The 25,192-nt window shown below is 29.0% G+C and overlaps 1 protein-coding gene across 1 annotated transcript in view; it reads left to right on the top strand.

The window, feature by feature from the left end:
• Positions 1–25,192, top strand: part of jbug (filamin-type immunoglobulin domains fbug) — a 302,727-nt gene that overhangs the window by 210,046 nt on the left and 67,489 nt on the right. Inside the window, exons 20-24 of the mRNA XM_075380319.1 lie at positions 2,022–2,189; positions 7,294–7,440; positions 11,365–11,583; positions 14,565–14,738; positions 17,898–18,041. Coding sequence (XP_075236434.1) covers positions 2,022–2,189; positions 7,294–7,440; positions 11,365–11,583; positions 14,565–14,738; positions 17,898–18,041 — 852 coding nt within the window. The remainder of the gene's footprint in view (positions 1–2,021; positions 2,190–7,293; positions 7,441–11,364; positions 11,584–14,564; positions 14,739–17,897; positions 18,042–25,192) is intronic.

Raw genomic sequence — 25,192 nt, forward strand, 5'->3', positions numbered from 1 at the left:
ATGGCAATTTCTCCTTTGTTCTCCCCCTGTCTGCCATTTTATTATTTTTATATAAAAATTTATATCTCAAGTTCAGATAGACAAATCCCATTAATATTTGGTAAGCATCTTTGTAATAAAGTTTTAAAATTAGCAAAAAATTAGGATTTAAATACCTTTGAAAATTATAAAATGGCAGCCATTTTTATTTTTCAATTCGTTATATTTCCATAAATATGTTTTTTGTTATTTTTTGAAATATTAAGCCTTTTTGAACAAGATGACATTTTATTTTTTTTAAATCAGTTAAGAGTAGCAGAGTTATGGCAGAAAATTAATGTAATTTTGTGTCTGTTTTCATGTCCTTCACTTTATGTTCAATTCGATTCAATATTGTTTTTATTTATTGTTAATTCTAGTATTGTAAATTAGTATCAAATCAAGTAATAATTTTTTCACAATAAAATTTATTCCATAATAATAAAACAATTGATATTAATGTTTCACTTTTGAATAATTTTTCACAGCCACTATTAACATGTTAACAGTATAAAAATAGAAACAATATAAACAGGAATGGTGTTGAAAATTATCACAACCAGCATATCTGGAGCGACAAGTATCTTTCAAAGTAGCCATCAACAAAGTTTTTTCCTGAACGTATATACGGGCAGGTATTTTTAATGACTATATTTTCGGTCCTGTCATTCTACCAAATCGTTTAAATGGAGAAAATTATCTTACTCATTTGCCTGAAAATCTTCTACAGTTTTGGAAGACCTATCTCTACAGTTAAGATGGAACATATGGTTTCACCACGATGGAGCTTCAGCACATTTTAGTCAGTCGGTATTAGATTTCCTGCATGAACTTTCAATGAAAAATGGATAGGCCGCGGAGGGCCAATGCCCGATCACCTGACTTAAACCCTCTTGACTTCTACCTGTGGGACCATTTGAAACATATTGTTTATTCAACGCTGATGATCAACATTGAGCATCTTCAACAAAGAATCCGAAATGGATTTCAAGAAATTAGGAATACTCCTGGAATTTTTGAATAGTTAAGACAATCTCTCAGAAAAAGACTGCAGATTTTTTTTGAGGATCTCTTATAACTTTTAACAATTGTTAACTGTTTATTTTTAAAAAAATATAGTATAGCTAATGTTCTACAACTAACATTAAGATTATCACAGGTAATTGTTTTATTTTTTTAAAATTAATTGTGAGAAAATTTTTAATTTGATACTAGAATTAACAATAAATAGAAACAATTAATATTTAATCAAATTGAACGTAAAGTGGAGAACATGAAAACAGACAAAATGACATCAATTTTCTGCCATAACCAATTTTAAAACATAAAATGTCATTTTGTTCAAAATAAAATGCTTAATATTTTACAAAAAACATACATTTTGAAAAAAAACTAATATTTATGGAGATAGCAGAATTTTAAAACCTATTACCAAGACGTTTACCAAATATATTAATGTGATTCGTTTATATAAACTTGAGATATAAATTTTTATATAAAAATAATAAAATGGTGGACAGGGGGAGAACGAAGGAGAAATTGCCATTTTTCCTAAAGGTATTTTTGTTTAGTTTTAAAAGTAGAATCTGAAAAAGTATAGCCAGCCCACCATTCTAGAAACACCTATATAGATATGGGATGAGAGGTTTAGCATGTAATTTACTGGAAAGTTATTTAAATGATAGATTTGAAGTTGTTAAAATTAACAAAATAAGTGATTCTAGAAATATGAATAATATTGGAGTGCCTGAGAGTACAATACTTGGGACATTGTTATTTTTAATATTTATTAACAATCTATTGGATTTGTCTAGTGCATGTGTTGTCGTTTATATTGTAATTATGTAGGTGTAATTGAAGATATTAAGTATGTATTGGAATAATGTAATAATACCTGGTAAATATATAAATAAATAATAATAGAATTAGATAAAATTTTATAAATATTTTCTGATTCCAATAAATGTAATCTTATTTACATATATATTTTAATATGTTAACAGTGGATGCATCTCAGGCTGGTGAAGGCCAGTTGGAAATATCAATTAACGAAGGTGAAGTACCTAATCATGTTACTGTTGTTGGAGGAGGTCGATGTCTTATCAGTTTCACACCAGAACAAGCTAAACCTCATCTCATTGATATTAAATTTAATGGAGAAACTGTTACAGGTATAACGTAATTAATTTTAGTGTACGAATATAAAAACTTTTATAAGATAAAATAAACACTAATTATTATAGTTAATTGTATGAAGTCTAATAAAAAAAATATGACATTTTTTTTTAATTCTGAGCTCAGGATTAAAAATTTCTTGAAACAAATTAATTTTCCTACACATTAGTAACACTGCCTGTAATGTACATCAGTATGTTCTGCCATATTAAATGGGTTGTTCAGATTTGGTAGCTGATTAATTAGGATGTATTTTATCACAAGTTATTTATTTTGTTTGAAAATAATGGAACAAAGATTTTCATTAAATTTTAATTAAAAATGGATTGAAGCAATGAAGTCCTTAAAGAAAGCTTTTAGCAAGGATGATATGTTGATGACACCAAGGGTTTATGAACGGTATAAACGGTTTCAAGAAGCCCCTGAAAATAACAAAAGGATGTCCTAACACATCAATAATTGATGAAAATATTAAGAGAATAAAGGATATTGTGATTGATAATTGTAGAATCATTATCAGAATAGTTGCAGGAGAGGTAGAAATCTCTTATGGGTCTTGTGAACCAATTTTTACTAACATTTTGGGTATGAAACAAGTAGTAGAAAAATTTGTTCAAAATTATTGAATTTTCAACAAAAGCAACATCATAGAACAGTTATTAGTTGACATTGCTGATGACTCAGAATTACTGAAACGTGCCATAGCAGGTGATGAAATGTGGGTGTATGGTTATAATATTGAAACTAAGGTCAAGTTATCCTGATGAAGCTTCCTTAAGAACTAAGATTTAAAAATGCAAATATCGAGTTGGATTAAAGTTCAACTTTTTTTTTTTTTTTAGATTATAATGGTGTTGTCTGTTACGTATTCCTACCACAAAGTTGTACGATTAACAAACAATATTAGCTAGCAGATTTATTTTGTTCATAAGAAAAAACTACCACAAATGTGGGCAAAGCATTCTTGGATTTCACATCACAATAACACTGTAGCTCACACTTTACTATTAATTTGTGATTATTTCAACAAAAATATTATACTAATGCTGCAGTCTCTATATTCCTTAGAGATGTCTTCCTCTGACTTTTTCTTGTTCCCATTGTTTAAGAGAACATTAAAAGGCTAATGATTTGTGGTAATGGATGAAATAAAGAAAGAAAAAAAAATCGCTAAGTAAATTTAAACCTTACAAAAAAAATGCTTTCCACAAATATTTTGAGGATTAGAAGAAATATTGTCATGAGTGTATTTCATCTCTGGTAGACTACTTTGAAGAAACCCACCGGGTTGGTCTAGTGGTTAGCGCGTCTTCCCAAATCAGCTGATTTGGAAGTCGAAAGTTACAGCGTTCAAGTCCTAGTAAAGCCAGTTATTTTTACACGGGTTTGAATACTAGATCGTGGATACCGGTGTTCTTTGGTGGTTGGGTTTCAATTAACCACACATCTCAGGAATGGTCGAACTGAGAATGTACAAGACTAACACTTGATTTACGCTCATACATATCATCCTCATTCATCCTCTGAAGAATTATCTAAACGGTAGTTACCGGAGGCTAAACAGGAAAAAGAAGAAAGACTACTTTGAAGAGGACAATATCAGTATAGAAGAATAAATAAGTTCTTTTTGATAAAAATTATAATTCTTGTTATATTTTGATCACACCTCTTATATTTGTATGCCATTATCTAATGGTTATAGATGGCTTGGCACAAAGCATCAATTGGTCATAAAAATGGCATAGCTATTCTCAATATTGACAAGGATCCAGTGTGACAGTTTGTTGCTCAGAATTCTTTCAGACAAAACCGATTGATGTGAAATTTGCACAGTAGGGAATAGCTCAAGAAACAAAAGTTATATAGTGCTGATGTGTGCTTTTACCCTGGGGGTGAATGCCACCCCTTCACTGGGGTGGAAATTATTTCATTCAAAATAACCGCAGTAATTGATGGAGGAAATGTTGATTTTTATCTAACTATTTAACAATTTTTCATGAATAACTCAACAAAATTACATTGTATTGAAAAAATTATTATTAGTAAAAATGAACCTTATTAAGTAACGAAGAGATTTTTTTTTGTAGATGCAATATGAACAGAATTATGCCTTGTTAAAGGTAACTTTTTGTGTATCGAAAACTGAAGTTGAACCTTTCAACATTAAGTAATGAAAAAACGAAAAATTTTTTCAAGGAAAACTTAAAGGGTATTTTTCAAAGTACTTGAAAAGTCCTTTAAAATTATTTGGTAAAAGTCATTAGCATTAAAACTAACGGAGTTATGATGAAAATAAAATGGTTGTTTTTTCGGAGAAAAAAATCAGCAATGAAACAAATTACTTTTCTCCAAGTATTGGAATTGAACATAATCCTTTTACAATTTATTTTAAATACTAACAATATGGTTTAGAAGTTCGACCGGGTTGGAATACCTAAATTTGAAAAAAGGTTGATTCAAGTTTGAAAAGTTTTTGGAAATTTCTTAAATATTTTCTTTTTTTCACTATAATTCAAAAACTAAAGAAAATATGTAAAAAATGCTGGACTACAAACATTTTTTACTGAAAATTTTGGTTTTTCTTTCCTGTAGAATAAAAATTGAGAAGTTTGCATTTGAGTGCAAGGACCACCTTTCCAAGACCTTTAAACTAAAAAATTTCAAAAACAAAGGGCTCAAGGAATGTGAACTTTATGTGGTTTGTAGCCCTTAAAATTTCCTGCAAAATAGTTTTTTGGATGATTGTATAGCTTAAAAAGTAAGAAAGTTATCATTAAAAACCAGTCGCATTTTTTCAGTGAAATTTTCAGAGCATGTAAATTTTTATATTCTCGACAGTTTCAGAGCATTTATGAATAAATGTGACCACATATAACTACTTATACTTTCTCTCCTACCTATACTTTATATAAGAAAATTAACGGATGACACTAGGCGAACACCTGCTGACGGATGATAGAACTTGCATAGATGTATATAGGTATATTGTACATGTATATATGTGAATGTATATCTCTTTTATATGGTGTAGTTAGTACATTTCTGTTTTCTTTCACTACAGTAGAATTGTTCATCACAAATTCCTATTGTACGGTTGTATAGTCAACAAGGAATACTACCTAAAAGTTTGACACAATTTGCATGAGGCAATCCGAAGAAATGAATCAGATTTGTTGTGAACTACTAGCAGTTGTCAGCCCAGACTTGCTCAAATGTGTCATAACTGGTGATGAAATGTGGGTGTGTGACAGAAACATCAAGATGAAGTCTCAGTTGTTCCAATGGAAGTTTTCTGAGGAGCCAAAACCAAAAAGCACGTTATGTCTGATCAAATATAAAGGCCCTTCTAACTGTTTTCTTTGACTACAGTGGAATTGTTTATCACAAATTCCTACCATAAGGTCATAACAAGGAATACTACCTAAAAGTTTTTGATGCGATTTGCATGAGGCAATCTGGAGAAACAACTTGTGGATTTTGCATTAGAGGCTTACTTTGAAGAGAATGAGATAAACATTGAAGATTGAATAAATACTTTTGGAGAAACTTAAAAAAATCTTGTTACTTTTTGGTTAAACTCAGAGTGTTCCAAGGAAGGATGCTATTTTGGAAGGTGATTTTAGAGTTAAAAATAGGAAAAAGTCATTAAAAGTAGGTTTGGAATACTTTGTTTTTGAGTTACAGCTAATGAAAGATTTTACTCAATATAATGCATTGTTAAATTTTTTTTGGATACTAATTACTGTAAAAAAAATTAGATTATTTATATGTTACTTGACCTGAAAATTTAAAAAATGGGTTCCTAGAACTTTATTTCTAATATTTTTTTAAGAAGAAATCTATATAACAAAAAAAACAAGTAAACATTGTTTTTACATGAGATTTTTTTTTTTAGATTTGGTGTAAAACATATTTATTAAATTAATGATTAGCAAATATAACTTGCTAAAAAATTTTGTAGAAAATTTAATTCTGAGAAAATTATTGTAAATAAACCATAGCATGTATGACAATAGATCAGATTCAAATTAAATTTCACCCCGTCGGGCTGGTCTATGGATAACTCATTGTTGCAGATTAGTTGTTTAATAACTAATTTTTGAAGTCAAAGGTTCTGAGGTTCAAATCCCAGTAAAAGTTATTTGCTTTTATATGAATTTGTATACTAGACAGTGGACAGCACTATACTTTGGTGGTTGAAGTTATATTAACCATACGTCTGTAACCAGGAATGGTCAGCTTGAGTCTGTACAAGATTACATCTCATTTATATATCATTATGCTGGGGGGGGGGGGGGGGGCGTTTACTTTTCATTTATAGTTGATCAAAATAATAAAATTTAATTGAAAGTGTTCGTAATAATCAGCTGATTTATAAATAAAAGATTTATTAAATTCCATTCTATCTTTTATCTACTACTTTTGCTTTAATTCTAGTAAAATTCCTCAAAAGTAGTATTTATTTTTTTATTGATATAATTTACATTAAATTTTCTCATAATTAAATTACTCACACAAAAGCTTTATTTGGCAATTAAATAAAGGTCATGTTTTTAAAATTAAATCTTTTAAGTTTTATGTAAGATTGCTCAAAAAATGTTAAGATTTAGTTCTAGGAAAACTAATTCTTTATATACATAATTTTCAGATCAAATAATTAAGCTTTAGTACTGCATTATATTAACTATGTAGAAAAAAGGCAGATGACCTTTTTCACAAGACATAATTAAAAAACAAAGCATTTGTGGACCTGTGTTCATGACATTCTTCTTATTTATAACGCTAGAATAACTTTCCAAAAGAGCATTTTAATGGTGAAACATTCTGGCTATTGTATTGTATACTTCTGAATAATATGAAGTGTAGCTGGTTTAATTTGCTTCACCATAAGTTCTACTCTAATGTTTTGGTTTTAACTGTTCTTTTCTTCTGTTTATGTGTAATCTGAAACACACAATTGTAAATTAATCATGGAAAATTTATTTTTAATTTTGTGCAATAGAAAATCATAATAATTTGTTTTTGTTCAATAATTTTTTTTATACCGGCATTCTAAAAATTGATTTTGCATTATTATTATTTTAATTATTGTATTTACAGGTTGTCCATTTGTATGTTCCGTATCAGATACGTCAAGAGTATCTGTTAATTTATCAAGCTTAGAGTTGATTCCTGTTAATCAGATTGCAAGATTTCATATGACTGTTGATAATACAAATTCTGCTGAACTCGCTGTTTCTGTGACAGGTATGTGTGTAATATTTTTTGTAAGTTACTGACAATGAAACGTAGTTATAATATGGAAAACAAGATTTTATTTACAGAACAAGAGTATCGATAAATAAACATTATTAATATTTGGGGAACTATCTCCCAAGTATTTATTTTGTTGAAAAGGCTCTCCTCCAAAGACAAGGACATAAAAATAAGAAGATAGTAGCTGTGGTGGTGCCTTTCATACAACTCCTATTCCTTATAAAATCTAATTTAAAAAACATATAGTTTAGTCTTAAAATATTTTGAACGGTTTTTATCCAGAATATTTTTAATGTATATGATATTTTTCAGATTGTTATTGTTTTTAAAGTAACGATGTATACAACACTGAAACAAATGTCTGAAGAATTAAGCAAAATATTTTTTATGAGCTAAACTGCACAGTGGGAACTCCAGGAATCATTTCTGATCAATTATTTAGGAGGGAATCCTCAGTTTATCCACATTCCATTAACTTTGTAAAAATATTCATTCCTAAAATATGAGAAAAGGGTTTGATATCTTAAAAAAATTTTGTGAAAGTTGCACATTTTTGCGTATTTTTTCATTTTGATTTTTAGAATAAGATATTGAAAATTAAAAACTAATATGGTCGCCATTTTGAAATGTTTAAAGGCGATATTTTCAAAAATTTTTATTTTGACAGTAGACTTAGATTTGCCTAATATAATTAAAGTAAGTTTACACATTCCTGAGAAATAATTTTTTTTGTTGAAAATCACAAAATGGTGACCAGATTGAAAACAAAGCAGAATAGAACTTATGTCAGCAGTTTCCAATCTTTATGTTACTAAAATTTACTTTTTCCTTGCCCCCTTATCTTTTAATACATATAATTATATAGATATGTTTTAAATAACTTTATTGCAAAAAAATACTTCGTAAAAGGTGGCTGAGAACAAGCCTCTTTTGCCATGCTGTATGCGCGGTCATTGCCTGAAATTTTCATATCGCTGAGGATCCATCAGAATATCACTGTTGTATTACGTCTAGTCATTTGTGAAATAACACACTGAATCTCACAAACAGGAGTATATGTTACTGTGCCTGTAAGGCACTTGTGGAATCTGAGCAAACAACATATCAAAATTTTGGGCTGCTATTTTTGTGTTGGCCGGCACAGCTAAGCCGTTAACCTAATAGATGACTTGTTTGTTAAGTGGTGGTATACAACAGATGAATCGTTTAGGTTTGAATCCTTTGGGAATTCATCCTCTGCCCAGTAATAAGTAAAAATATCTTTTCGTTTAGCTCAGTCTTAGAATGTGTCCTTACAACGGTGAAGTTATGCATACAGCTGTCTGCTATAATATGCCGACCGTTCGGGTATTTTATTCAGTACCTGATTTTTTGACAGTCAAAACTAAAAGTAATTGAACAGTCACTGTCTAACAAGTTGCTGTCTTTGCACTGAGTCTGTACTCTTCTTTGTGTTAAGAGCTAACTTTTTCTTCAGGGCTCAGTATATTTTAATTTCTCTTTTATTTCTAAACATCAGTTCTTTGAGAACCAAATCAAAGATTAAATTAAGTGTTAACTACATTTCTGAAAAGTCGCAGTTTCACCGTATCATTTGACTAAAGGCAAATACTGCCAATCACTTGTACTCCTACAGTAATGAGATTCTATACATTTTAAAAACCATTTTAATGATCGTTATTACATTTCAATGAAGATAAAAACTAGTACTTTTTAGTTTCTCCCTCCCAAAAGTTTGCAAGTTTTTTCACCTGGAGATAACACTCAAAATAGCAGGAAATAATGATATTCGAATAACCCGACATAACCATTTATTTTACCAACCTCCAGATAGCAGGAAATATTGATATTAACAAAAACCAGGTTAATAAGATGGTTTATAAATTAACATTATAACGGAGTCACATAATTTAATTTCATTAATGAGTTCAGCAAATAAAGAAGAAAGTGCCGTAAAAAACATTATACATACAAGAGTGTAAAAAAAAGTCATCAAATATTTGTTAGATGTGCAAAAAAAATTGTTGAAAAGAAAGTGGCATTAGTAAAAATACATGGCTACAAAATACTCAAAAACATACATGCTACTCATTTTCACACACTAACATGCTGTTTTATATCGGTCATTTTAACATATTTTACATATTAAAAATATAAGCATTATTGTTTATAATTATAAATATAATCTAACCAAACCTTGGAACCCCATTTATGGGCACCGAAGTAGTGTCGGACTTGCTAACAGATTCCGCAAGCTGTTACAGAAACTGCGTATGTATTCCTCCGCACTACTGACTAAACCTCCACCCCTGGCGACCCACCTCCTGGGAAACCACTAATAAAGCATTACTTCAGGAGTGGTGTAAGCGGCCACACACACATTCAGTCTCCACTAGCAAACATCATCCATACCAAACCACTATAAGAATACCTAAAGAGAAAAAAACATTCAGAAAAATAGAACACCTAACAGATACTAAGACATACCACACACATTTATACATTCAAGCCAACACAAGACCAGTGCACCACAATCAAGACGACATGGCCACAAGATATTACATATCTACCAAAGTTCACTCAAAAGTTAATTAATTTTCCACAATCTCACCCGGAGTACACAAAACACACCCACCAACTAACATACACACACAAAACTCAACTACTTACCCACGTGACCGTCAGCCATAATCATTAAAAACATACAACATGTCTGTTGACATTATTTACATCAATCTTCTTATAATTAAATTCTCTACAATTTAAAAAATGTATGATTTATTGCCAATTTAACAACGTTATTGTACGTCAAACGTAAAAAAATGTGTTTTTGACCCTATTTTTGGCGTTTTACATGGAATATCTTAGAAACTAAGAGAGATACAGTTCTGGGATCTATTTTTTCAATTTCCCAGCTCAAAAACCATAAGAAACAATTGAATTTGCCCCTTAATTGACCTTCCGTGAATTTCAGAAAGCCTTAATTTACCCGGAGGAACTGAAACTCGGGCAAAATCTTTCACCCTGTATAATTCGCTAAACGAAGCGTTTTCGGACCTATGTTTATATGAACTTTTTTCTTAGTTTTAGCCTCTAGAATGAGTTGTCAAAGTATTGCCGTATCCTCCTGAATCATTCTGTATATATGTATAGATTATTAGTCATTATTAGATTAGAAACATGTGGAAACAGTGCTTCCCCGTTAATTTTTTGCGACGAAGAAGAGAACAGCCGAAAGATATATCTAGACTTGGACAAATTTACAATGACAATCCTGAAATGTCACAACGGAAGTTGGAAAATATGAAGAGAGAGTTCAACGAATTACGTAGAGATTTGGAAAGCCACGAAAAGACAATCGAAGTCTTGAAAATAAGAATGGAGAGACTAAAATCTGATCGTACCAAATAGATAACTACATTGGAAAGAGAAAACAATATTTTATATGTAGAGGTAGACATCCTAATAGCTGAGACAAGTAATCTGGACAAATCATGTAAACAAATGACCGATCTAATTTTCACTTTTGATATCGTACAAGAAATTGTCGAGGAGGAAGATTATAAAAAAGTATATATGATGAATGCATTGCAAATTCTTCAATTTCATCAGACGTTGCACCGTCTGATAAAATTGGAGAATGGAATAGAAATAGGATTATAGAATTGCGTACCAACTGATGATGTGGATCCCTTGAAATTTGACTGTTGATATTGGTGTTTTTAGGTTTTTCTGTTACTTTGTTTTGGTAGTTTAGTTGTTATTTTTTGTATTATATTATTGTAATATAAATAATACACATAAATTTTTAGGGTTTAATTTTATATGTGCCTAATGATCTCAATTAAACTTAAAAAATTATTATTTGAAATCGATTTTATTATATAGTTATATTTGTTTAAATGTTTGTTTCAGGTCCAAATTGTGAATTACCAGTTAAAGTTACTGGTAATGTACATAGTGGTTTTACAGCTGAATTTACCGCACGTGAAGTAGGACCACATTCTATATCTGTAGAATACAATGGCCATCCGGTGTCTGGTACACCATTCATTGCTAAAGCATACGATGCACGTCGTGTTCATGTTGGACCTTTACCTCAAGGCCACGTTGGCAATTCATTACAGTTCACAGGTATATAATTTCTTACACTTCTCATTTTGTTGTTGGATATTAGTATTAGTATATTTATTTTTAATTTTTCTTCTTTTCTTAATTACTAATTAATCACGTTACAAACACATTAACAAACACTCACAACAGATTAATGCTATATTAAAAAAAAGCTATTGTATAGGCTTCTCTACTATTTTATATGTACAGAATATTCTAGTAATATATGAGAAATTGAAACCAGTGATTATAAATATTAGGTTTTCCTGGTAATCTATGTATGTAAGTGATTCATTCTTAATTAATGCCTAGCAAAAACTAGTGAAGATAAATTGATGAAAATTTGTACCTGTGTTCTTATGGTATAAGTGCAGACCAAGAAAGGATTTTTTGAAATTCCAAGTTTAAAGGGTTAAAATGGAGTAACATTGAAATTTGTATTTTTTCGTTCTTGTAACAGAAGAAAAAAGCTAACAATACAGTTGCAGGACTTTTCCTGGATAGCCGCATGACAGCTTTATATCTGATATGGGTTTAGCTTAATTAATTATTAAACCGAATTTATTCCTCGTAAAATATTCTGGTCAAAAACTGTTTTATAAAACAGTAGGATAGTAAATTTAATTTCTTTCAGATAATTTTTGTAAATTCTGATTCTTTTATATCAAATTTCTACTCTTCGGATTTTTTTAATGTATTACTGCATCTATTTTTTTATTTCATTATACTCATGTTTGTATATTCTGAGTATCTTTTTAATTTTACTAAAATACATTTATTTTTTTATATTTTCTCATTATTAAGTGTGATACCTATTAAACATCGGAATGATATGTCCAGTACATATAATAAATCATTTTTAATTTTCCAGTTATTTGGGTTTTCAGATTCAGCCTTGTAAACTTCAGTCCATATAATTGGCATTTGATTTTGTGAGAATTTTCAGAAAGATGAATATTTTCATCAGTTTGTATATTATCACTGTCACTAAGGTCTGAAATGTTAAAATCAACTTGCTTAAATGATGGGAGTTTAATTCGGTAAACCTTTTCCATAAAGAACCAATCTAAAAGCAAATGGCAAACAATCCTGTGTTTGAAAGACAAAAGTAATCAACAAAATAATTGGTAGGTTGATGCCATACCATAGGGACATCAAATGTCACCAGAAAATTTTGATGTAAATAAATAATTGCAAACATGGTGCAAACAGAATTATGTTTGAGGACATTTTGAATTAGTGACAAGTCAATGACAAGATATGGTATCAAAATGTTTCAAGACTAGTTCTGTTGCATGTCAAGAGATGATAGTACAAGGTTACATGCTCAGTTACAGGAGCACCAATCTTCATAAGTCAGTATGCCAAGAGACATTTTACTGTGTATATTGGCAAGTGTGCAGCTCATGCTATTTGACTATGTGCGTTGCCACTTTTATGATTCCAAAATGAACAGCAAGGTTGAACAAAGAATGAATGTGAAATTTTGTGTGAAACTTGGCAACTGTGCCACCAAGACATGGCACATGATGCAACAAGTTAATGGCAATACTGCCATGACTCATGCGAGGTGTCTTGAATGGCATGCGAGGTGTCTTGAATGGCACATGTGCTTCAAAAGCAGAAAAACATCGCTGGAAGACGATGAAAGATCAGGAAGAACTTCATTGAGCTCAACACTAGTAAAGCTCATTGAGAATTTGTCCCTAGTGGTCAAACTGATGAGTTCCACTGCCAGGTTTTAATGCGGGTAAGAGAGGACATTTGTTGAAAATGACCAGAGCTGTGGGGCATGAAAAATTGGATACTCTCCAACAATAATGCAGCTTGTTGTGCATGATAGGGTGCATTTTCTTTTCTCACAAGACACAATATGACCTCACAACATGAGTACTCAACGTACTCTCCAGATTTGGCTCCTGTAGACTTTGCCCTCTTCTCGCAGTTGAAAATCCAGCTTAAAGGGTGTTTTACACCATTGTGGAGATCCAGTGCGAATCACAGAAGGTACTTGCCACTCTTCGAGAAATGAACTTCCAGAAAAATCTCAGAAGTGGCAAGAACACTAAGAATGTTATGTTGCTGTGCAAGGGGACTATTGTGAAGCTGACAGTGTGTACATGTAGATAAAAAAAAGTAGTTTCTTGTCAACAGAGCTAGACTTGAAACCCTTTTGATTTCCGTTCATGTATAAATATATATCCATCATTTTAATAACTGTAATTTTGCAGTAAAATATTTTCTTTCATTTCTGCTTTATAAAAAAAAAAGTTGAAAATGCTCTCTGTTCCTAAGTTAGAAAAGTTTTCATTTTATGAATTGTGAATTGATTAGGATTTAGAAACTGTTTTTCCACTATAATAAAAAGCCACTGTAGAAATGTTTTACTATATACATTCCATGTACAGTATTGACAGAGTTTTAAATAATTTTTTCACATCATTTTTACCACATCTTAAGTAGTGTCAGTTAAGTGAAGAAAAATCAGTGATCAACATTAGAAGGAGTGCTTGGTGTATGAAGTTTGTTATATATACAACATTTGTACTTATGAACATGTTATGTTAGTGTATTGAAGTTTATTTTTTTGAAGTGTGTGAAAGAATAAATTGGGTTTAGCTTGAATTGAAGTTCGCTTATTTTAATTATAGTAGTACCACTAAACATTTTTATTATATGCAAGATTTATTTTTAGTTACCCTATCAGATTATTTTGTAAAAAATAAAAAATTCTAGTTTTACAATTAATGATATTTTTAACGTGTAATCTTGTTGCTGGATTTCATGATATACAAGATTATTCACGTTGTCATCAGTTTTAACTTAGAATTATCAGATTTAATAATTGAGTTTTTTAATATAATTTTTTCTATTGTTTATACCTGATTATTTTCAATGAGTTAAATATTTTCTGTTAGTATGAGAAACAGAATTGTTTATTGATATATTAGTATTTAAAAAATAAATCTTTTTATGTTAATTCAAAATTCATTTGTTATCAGTCGATGCATCACAAGCCGGTGAAGGTAACTTAGAAATAACAATCAGCGCAAGAGGTGCAAATATTCCTACACAAGTACATCCACAAGGAAATGCTAAATTTGCTGTTAGTTTTGTTCCAATTGAACCAACGGATCATGTTATTAGCATACATTTTAATAAAGAAGCTGTACCAGGTATGACTAAGTTTGTTATTTTTGGTAATATAAGATTTTTTATTAACCCAATAATACATTGTATCAGTAACAAGATTATATATATATATATATGTTACTTTTTCATTTCAGTCTTCTAAAAGAAACTTTTAGAAAAATTTGATGTTTTTTCTTTTAATGTTAAACAGATAAGATAATAAATATTAGTCGCTTTGCTGTATTTGTAAGTTTATATTTTTAAAATTTTAATTATATGCTGAAGATGCTGTATGAATTAAAAGTATTACAATTTTACAACAGATATAAATTCATGAAAGATATAACCGAAGCAATAAAATATTTTCCAGAGATTATACTTTAATAACACAAAAACTACACATTACTTAATTTAATTTAATATTAATTTTATTTTTCTTAACCAGAGCAATATATCATATTTATTGCTAATAGACAAATACAGTTTGAATATATAAATAAGAATAAAAAAAAAATTACAAATTGTGACAAAAAAAAGGGGGTTAATGAGAAATTAAATATTAAGATGTATATACACAAATATGTGCCAGAAGTTGCACAAGTTTTAACTTTAGCAGAAAATTATAAGGTGTAGACAGAGTAAAATAGAAAACAAAAGCACACTAACAAGGAAAACTTTCATTCAAAAAGTAGGTTTGCTAGTGTCAAAAGTAGATCTAATAATTAAAAATATTTGTGTAGAATGTAGAAGCAGGTAGAGAAATGTGGAAAATAAGAAAATTAGAAAGGATAAGGTTAAAGGTCTTTGAAATGTGGTATTGCAGTAGAATGTTGAAAATTAAGTGGTTTGATGAAATTTCAAATGTATTTATATTTAATAAATGGATGAAAAAGAAATTTGTGGTTAAATGTTCTATAAAGATGAATTGAGAGGTTAAAAAATAATAATAATAGAAAAATAAAATAAAATATAGGTTTGATAGAAAAAATTACAAATTTTTTTTTTCAAAAAGAATTTACTTATTGTTTTATATTAGTATACCTTCAAAATAGTCCACAGAGATGCAACTTACTTATTCCAGGGTTTCTTCCAAACCTAAAAAGATCTATAGTACCCATTTTTTGATGTAACTTTAAGTTCACTTTATAATTTTTTTTTCTTTATTTCACTTATCATCGCAAATTATTGTCTTTTTAATATTCTCTTAATCACTGACAACAAAAAAGGTTGCAGGGTGTATGTCTGGAAAATACAGAAACTGTGGGTCAGTATGGTGTTTTTTTGGCTAAATAATCAATCACAAATTAATAATGAGGTTCGAGCTGGAATACTATCATACAAAATAAGAATTGTTTGCCCACATGTGTGGTCATTTTCTTCACGATTCATTTTCTACATTAAGGAAGATTGTTTAATAGTTAAAGCAAAAGAGGCACTAATCAGAGCTATTATATAATGGGAGTAATAATATTCATTATGTAGCTTTTATCTAAATTCTACAACTTACGTACCCTTAGAGTACCTTATTGAATGAAAGTTATTGCATGTAACATTATTGCATATTTAAGTTATTACAACTTTAAACAAAATTTTATGGGCTGAATTATGCTTACATTTGAGTCGATAGGGTTTGTTGATGTACATTATATTTGAACCAATAAAGAGTCAGCAGGAATCTGTTTAACCCAGACTTTCAAAAGTATGCCTGGCATATTTCTTATACTTCAAAAATGTTGGCCATTTTAAAGAGTTATTTGTGTAACATAGCAGATTGTCTCAATTATTTTACTTGAAAGCTGTATATAAATATGATGATATTATGTTTTATATATACGAGGTGCTACCCAAAAGTTCGGGGAATTTTACCATAAAAATAAAGCTTACCATAACTTATAATTTCCACTGTCTCCTTCAAAGTAATCCCCTTGGGGATTGATACAGTGATCCCAGTGTTTTTCCCATGATTTCATGCATCCCTGGAAGTATGCAGGTGTAAGTGTTCGAAGCACATTCCACGTTTCTTCCTGAATCTCCTCAATTGTGTTAAAATGACGGCCTTTCAATTGAAATTTTATTTTTGGAAAGAGAAAAAAGTCACACAGGGCAAGGTAAGGTGAATAGGGTGGGTGGGGAATCGCTACAGTCTTTTTGGAAGCCAAGAAATTGCGAACGGTTAGCGATGTGTGAGCTGGCGCGTTGTCATGGTACAGAACCCAGCTGTTGTTACCCCACAGATCTGAACGTTTGCACCTAATGCTTTCATGTAACCCCTTCAAAACTTCACTATAGAACATTCCATTGACAGTTTGACCAAGAGGAACAAATTCCTTATGGATAATGCCTTTGATGTCGAAAAAAACAATCATCATGGACTTCACGTTGCTGCGAACTTGGCATGCTTTTTTTGGCCGCGGTGAACTTAGCAACTTCCACTGCGCGACTACTGCTTAGTTTCAGGGTCATACCCGTACACCCATGTCTCATCACCGGTTATGATGTTGGAGATGAAGTTAGGGTCATCTCTTGCTGAATTTTTCAATTTACTACAGACAGTTACGCGATTTTGTTTCTGGTTGCTGTTCAACAGTCTCGGTACTAATTTTGCAGCGATGCGTCTCATGTTCAAATTGTCCGACAAGATGCATTGCACGGACCCTATGACATTTGTGCGATTGGACAAACATCATGGATTGTTTGTCTACAATCTGCAACAATAGGTGTTGCGCTTGTTGATGGTCTTCCTGAACGCTCATCGTTATCGACTGTCGTTCGTCCATCTTTGAATCGTCTGTACCACAAAAAAGTTTTACTTTTACTCATAGCATTGTCATCAAATGCTTCCACAAGCATGCGATGGGTTTCTGCACCAGTTTTTTGAAACATGAAGCAAAATTTGATGCAGGTTCTTTGCTCTTTAAAATCTGCCATTTAGAATTTCGCCGAAGCAGTAAAACACAACGTTACACAACCGCACGAAAGTCAACAGTGCAGCCTCTCACCGTCAGAGCTATTGGAACACTGATTCACAAAGAGTACTGTTAGCCACATCTAGCGGCAGCAGGTCGTATCAGCAATGGTTCGCGTGCGAAATTCAAATTCCCCGAACGTTTGGGTAGCACCTCGTGTATATATATATATATATATATATATATAATTTTTTTCTATTATTTTGATTTATTTTCTGTTATTTTAATTTTTTATAGGTTCACCATTTATAGCACCTGTTGTTGGTGATTTTCCACTCGTAACTGGCTCCTCATTATCGTGTGCTCCATTAGGCACTGATTCATATTTTACAATGAGCAATGTTGCTGGAAGTCTTGATGACATTGAGGTTAATGTTGAGGGTAAGTATATTTTTTGTATGTATATATATATATATATATATATATATATGCTCATATTTGCATAAGCAGACATGAATATGTTTATATAAAAGAATATGAAAACATAAGTTGTTCCTGTTATATGTAATTGTTTATAATAATTGTCATTAGTTATAAATACATATATTTTTTTATAATTTTTAAAAATCATAGATAGCAGTTCTTCTCTCCGGTACTTCCTAACAGGTCATAAACAGTTGAAAGGGCGGATTTTAATTTTTAGGGATATGTTAATAAACTGGACTACCAGGCACAAAAATCTGAACAGAATTGAACTAATAGTGCTTTAATGATAAGTGATTAAAGGATGTTCGAAGGAAAACTCAAAGAATCTATCTTTTTCTATCCTTATGGCAAAAATTGAAATTAAAAAAATTAGTAAAAAAATAAAATTAGTAAAATCATATAAATTTTGATTTGACTTGTTTTAAAATCAGATGGATAGTTTGTTTTTTATAAGGCTCCAAACTCAAGTTTTATAATTTCTACACCTGAAAAACAAGTGTTTATGTCATTTAACATTAATATATAATACCTAAAAATAAAAAATATTTAAGTTAAACAACACTTTATATGGTTTTATTATATTTTATTAGATGCTATTCTCAGAATTAATAATTAAAAAAAAAAATTAATCTATATGTAAATGTTGAGAAACAGTTGTTTATAATTTACATGTTAATGCTGCACAGAAAACGGTAGCATGTTTCTTAAATATATTTACGAAGTATTATGGTATTTTTTTAATCTTAGACTTTTCAATAATGGGAGTGAGTTTAATATAAATTTTATATAGTTTTACATCTATATTTAGTTTTTTATGTAGTTTTTTTTTAATAAATTGTTTTAATATCAATTTCAAAGTCATTCAACAAAATAAATACTTGTTCAAAATATCTGTATATGTGATAATAACAAAGCAAAATTTGTGAATTCTTTGAAAATTTCCTTTTAGATTAATACTAATAAGTGGATCGGTAATGCAAACAAATAAAAAAAGTAATTGCCCCAGAATTTATCAAGGGAAACAATTTTAAAACCTTGATCAGAGTAACATCATGAAAAACGCAATTAATTTTAAAATAAAAATGAATGTGATTATAGTCTGTATTAATTATTATTTAAAATATAAAGAAATAGAATATTTAAGGTAAATACATGAAGATACTAAATATAAAAAAAAAACTACAAAATAAATCATAATTCAAAAGGTGTTTATGAGAATTGATACGTATGTTTAATAGAGATGTGGTAGAAAGTTCAGTGTTTTTTTCTTCTTAATTAGCATTATTTAAAAATTCATTGACACAATTATAGATCTTTTGTAAAAGAAACCTTTTTAATTAAATTTGAGGCAAATTAGAGGAAAGTTTTTTAAAATAATTTGGAAATTTATTAAAAAATGATAACTAACGATAAACTTCAAAAATTATTTAAAACCTTAAATAAATGAAAAATGTTTTATTGTTAAGTACCAGATGTTTTTTTAAATTATTGATTGAAATTTATTATATCTTAATGTTATTTACTTTCAGAATGATCCTTGTGCTTTTATTTGATTATTCAGGATTTAAAAATATAAAAAAAATTTAAAAATTGAATATTGGTTACAATTGAACTCATTCTCTCATCAACCCTTTTTTTGTTTTTTTTTTTTTGTTTATTGAGGCCATCTTTGGACTACATTTATATAATTTGATTTCTTCTTTTCTCAGAACTTCCTCATTATCTCTGCTTTTTTTTTTCTTTCTTCGGTCCATTTCTTTTGTGTTATTTTTTCTTTAGGTTGGATTCATCAAGCAATTTCCTAAACGTATCTCTCATATATAAAATCTTTAATTGCTTGGGTATTCTGTGATCTATTGTCGGTACCAATTTGTTTTTGTCTTTTTTTCATTAATAAAATTAAAAATGTTATTTGTCAGTCTGTTATTGTTCAATCTACTACAATTTTATCTATTTTTTCTCATTGTTGTTTTAATATTTTTCTGAGGATTCCTTTTCCAATTCTGTTTATCATATTGCTAGAAAATGTTGTAGTGTTTTTGAACCGTATAAGGCTTCTGGAAGTATTACTGTTTTATAGTGATTTAATTTGGATTTTCTCTATGTGGATTCTTATTGTATAGGTTTCCAATTAAATGATACGATACTTCCATTTTCGGTACTCTAGCTTTCATTCCCTATTTTCTAGTCCTGTTGGGAGTTATTATTTCTCCTAAATATTTTAATTTATTTACCCCTTTGATTGTTTTATTTTTTGATATTTTAATTTGAGTGTTGAATAACCATTCTGTCTTTTCATATGAAATTTGTAAACATATTTTATTTGTGTTTTTCACTTAAGAGATGGTGTTTTGTTTTGCTTCTTCTTCTGTTTTTGCTAAACCTACTAAATCATCAGTAAAAGTCAAAATATCAATTCCAAATCCTTTAGATTTTTATTGTTTTTGAAATGTTTAGGTTTTTAATTTCTTTTGGCCATTCTCTTAATACATTTTCAAGGGTGCAATTAAGTAGTGTTGGAAAAACTACATCACCTTGTCTTACACCAGCTTTTATTTTAAATGGATCTGATAACCTGGAAGTTTGACTTATGTTTATATGTTTCTGTTCATATTTCATTAATTATGTTTATTGTAAATTTTTAATTCTTCAAGGATTTTAAAGAGGGACTTAACTTTCTGTCAACTTATTATTTATATTTTTTATTCCTTCTTATTTATATTTTAGATTTAAATTTAGTTTTTATAATAATTACAACTGGTTAGTAATGAATTGAACATTTTTATATTTTGTTTATGGAAGGCGAATGTTTATGTAAACATCAATATTCTACTTTAACACTGAAGAGTTCTTTAAGGAATCTTTTGTGGTAATGCACATTATTAACTAATACTAAATGTTTGGGTTTTCTTTGTATTTTGTGTGTTTATCTTTTATTTTTCATTTATGTTAATGTCTGTGTGTTCTTTTTCTATGGGTAAATGTATTTATTTATTTTCAACTAATAACTGTACACCTCACTGTTTTATATCTGTTAAACACTGGTTTTTCATAGCATTAGTTTGAATCAATTAAACCAGCGTGTGTTGCATTCATTAACTTATACGACTATCCCAGGAAGTCTTGACCAAACTTCAGGTGCTGATGCAGGACTTCAAATAAACAAAAATGTTCATGTGGGTATTCTTGCTTCATTTTCCCTATGTGCACCATTTTGTTTTTCAGTAAAAATTTTTATTTTATGAACAAATTGAGATATTAATGGAATTTTATGTATAATTATGTACCAGATATCTTCTACAAAATAATAATTTTGAAAATTTCAAAATGGCTGCAATTAGAATGTTTTAATCATTATTAAGTCTGAATAGTTGTTTATCAAATTATGTTTTTTTAGGTTATTTGTAAATGTTTTTCATAGTTTCAGAAGTGGTCTATAATAGTTTGTAATCTTAAATAACTATTTCACAGTGAAACACTAAAAAAATTAAATTAGCAAATTTTTTTACTTCAGTATGATCTATACTTTTATTATTGGTTCACTATATCCCAACCCTTCTTGGGGGACAAGAATGTACTATATCGGGTATTGCTACTTTTAAAAAGAATTAATTTACTTAATAAGATTTAACCCATCAAAATTTTGATACTATTTTGTTATTCACGTTTCATGTATTATCTTAATTGTAACATTTCTTTTAATTTTATTTCTATTATCTTCATTTTTATCATAATTTTAACCATATTTTACTAATATTTTAATATCTGAGAAGAAGCCTCTTGTTATTATTTTGACCCAACGTTAATGCAAAAGCATTTCCCCCCCCTTAAAAAAACCAAAAATCCAAGTTAAGATGTGCATTCATTCTACCTGGAGTTTCCAGACTGGTTTAAGCACTTTAATAGTACAGTAAAGAGGATAATGTACCACAACAGGGTGTCATAAGTAAGCTAGTTAGCTAATCTAGTAATCCGTTTCCATCCTTTCTTCATTTGAAATTTTTTTTCACTTTGACTAGTAATAATGACTTTAGATGATTAATCATTTATTTAAATAAATTTTTATTTATTTAAATAAAAATTAAATAATTTAATAAATTTTACTTTTGAAAATTCCAAAATGGCTATCACTAAACTTTTTTATTCATTAATAGTTTTGTAGGTAATTATTTAGTTGAGGTGCCTCATCCCGAAATCACAAAAAAAACGTATCAAATTCATTCAAAATGAATATTTATTCATTAATTGATGTATATGGGTATTGGAAAATAGAAAATTAGTAAAAATTTACATAGTGATACAAATAATACATTACACAATGAAAATTGAAAAAAAATACTACTATCATAATGAAACATTATATTGAAAATAAATAATATAAACTTACCAAACTTAACCTACGCTCGCTTCACTCACTAACCTTGACTAATCAGCAGTAATGTTTTGATTATTTAAATAATAAATAATTAATTAGGTTTGGTTCAGCTCTTGATGATTGCGGTTGCGGTTTTCTTGCTCCGAGTATTCATGGTGTTATTATTGCAGTTTTCGTTAATAGTTCTGTTACATTTTCGTTTTGTTGTTCGTTTTTAATTGTTTGTGATGTTTTTAGTAGTTCTGTTGCGTTTTTGTTGAGTTTTCTTTTCTTTTTTTTTTATTTGTATCACTATGTAAATTTTTAATAATTTTCTGACTAACTTAAAGTACATCATTAAATGAATAAATATTAATTTTGAATGAATTTGATATGTTTTTTTTTGTGATTTCGGGGTGAGGCATCTCAACTAAATAATTACTGTTTCATAAATATTATTTAACCAAATTAAGTTTTATTAGATAAAATATAAAGCCTTATTGTGAATAAACTGAGACCTTAATTATTCAAATAAAATAAATAATTAATTAATTAAAAATTAATGTCCTTCATTAATTCAGTTAGTAATTTTTATTATTAGTAATAATAGAATAGGCATAAAATAGTAATGTTACACTCCACTTTAACAAAATTTGTCACATCTGAACTCTTAATCAACCAGTTTGAACAGATGAGATGTAATTTTGGTCATAATAAAAGACAAAACATTTTATATAATAAAATATAATTTGATAAAACTAATATTTAGCTCTATAAATTAAAAATAAAAAATGTTAATAGTTTGGAATTTTAACGTGAAATTTTCAAACTAATTTATTTTAAAGAAAATATTGTTATTAAAATATTTCAATCTCTTCTTAAAACATAACTTTTTTTGAAAGATACAAAATTACGGACAAAGGGAAAATGAAGTAAGATAGGGGACATTTATCCATATGAACTTTTATGTTTATTTTGATGTCCTGCATCTGTCCCTTAAGTTTAGTCAACATCTCCCAGGACACTGTATACTTCCATTACCTGTGTAGAATAAGTAAAACTATTTTTATGTGCGCTCATATTTAAGCTAAAATTAATCCTCATATTGTTACTAAGAGGTGTCAAAAATTATGCTATTTGTATTGTATTATGTTTTTATTTAGAAGTAATAGTAATAAATTACAAAAAATATGAAGGAATGAGAATTGGAAGAAAAAATAGTTAAGATGACATGATTTTGATTAAAACAGGTTAAATTGTTCTGTTTTATGAATGTGAAACTTTAATATTACTGAAAGTTAAAATAAGAGTAAAGGTGTTTGAACATAAATGAATATAAAAAAAATTATGATCAGTCTGTTAAGGAGGATGAAAAAGAAGTTAAGAAATACTGATACTTTTTAGTATAGTAGGATATCAATATCATAGTATCAGTATAAGTAGCATCTTTTTAGCAGTGGAGAACATCTCTGGTGGTCAGATATAATCATCACCACTGCTTATTGATTGCAATGTCTTTTTTTTTAGCCGGAAATGTTTTTTAATTGCAATGTTTTTTTTTTCTCCCAGGGTAACTTTTCTTGTCCTCAGAATCATAATCATAACAATAAAGCAGGTATTAATCTGATTATGATTTTCTTCATAAAATCCTGGGTTCTATATTGTTATAATCAAGCACGTCACATACAACTCGCAGATTGTTTTTGAATTAAGAAAGGAGTCTTTGTATGAATCTTTCAGCAACATAATATACGCAAAGATCTTATCATTTTTAATCTGTCTGATTGTTGTTCTAAAATCTTTAATCACTAATTACCAAACTTTATAGATTATTTCTGAGTTTTTCCTGATTGAGCCATAACGGTCATTGGTCTTAACTGATGTTCTACCATGTTTAAAATGAAATACCATTTTTTATGTTCATTGCACACTCACAGTTTCATTGGCTTTTTTTTTATTGCATGCCATTGATTTGTAACAAAATTTGAAGCATACTCTTTGATCTATTCTGTTCAGAATGTTTTCACTCAAAACAAGAATGCAACAAACACTGGCTATATATCTGAATATCTTGGCTACTAACAGTGATTTCAGAGAACAATGGTTTCAAACAAAATCATATTTATTCACTTGAGAACAAGTTCATCTTCAGTATTAATCCCTACCCTATAGTACAATTAGTTGATTTGAAAAAAAAAAGATTTAATACTTATTGATCAGAATTTGTATTACAACAAAGAAAATGTTTTATATATGTAATTAGGTTTTTAATTGCGGTTTGCCTTTCTATTAACAGAATCATAATTATTTATTAGTTAAATTTTAAAGTGTTTGCATATGAAGGTGCCCTGATATACCATGAAAATGTAACCCCAAACAATACTGTGTACTGTGATATTAATGAAGGAAAAAAGTGAAAGATGGCACCCATATGTTGCAATATGAACTATCCTTACATCCTGTTTTTAATTATACCAGATGGTTTAATGACCTCATGTAGATGTGAAATTCCATATTTATTAAATTAAACTTGTACAATTGTATTCAGTTATTCAGAACTATTAGATAAACATTTTTCTTTGATAATTAAAAAAAATAATTTTATTTTGTACAAATTTTGACAATAGCGTGGCCTTACAAAAAGAGATGATTTTTATTCTTGAAAGAAAGACTTTTAAATTTAAAATGTTATCATAAATTACACAGAAAAGGGTCAATGTAACATCTAAAATAATTGGTACAGTTAAAAATA

Source organism: Lycorma delicatula, chromosome 12 (genome assembly GCF_047948215.1).
Source record: "Lycorma delicatula isolate Av1 chromosome 12, ASM4794821v1, whole genome shotgun sequence".
Lineage (NCBI taxonomy): Eukaryota > Metazoa > Arthropoda > Insecta > Hemiptera > Fulgoridae > Lycorma > Lycorma delicatula.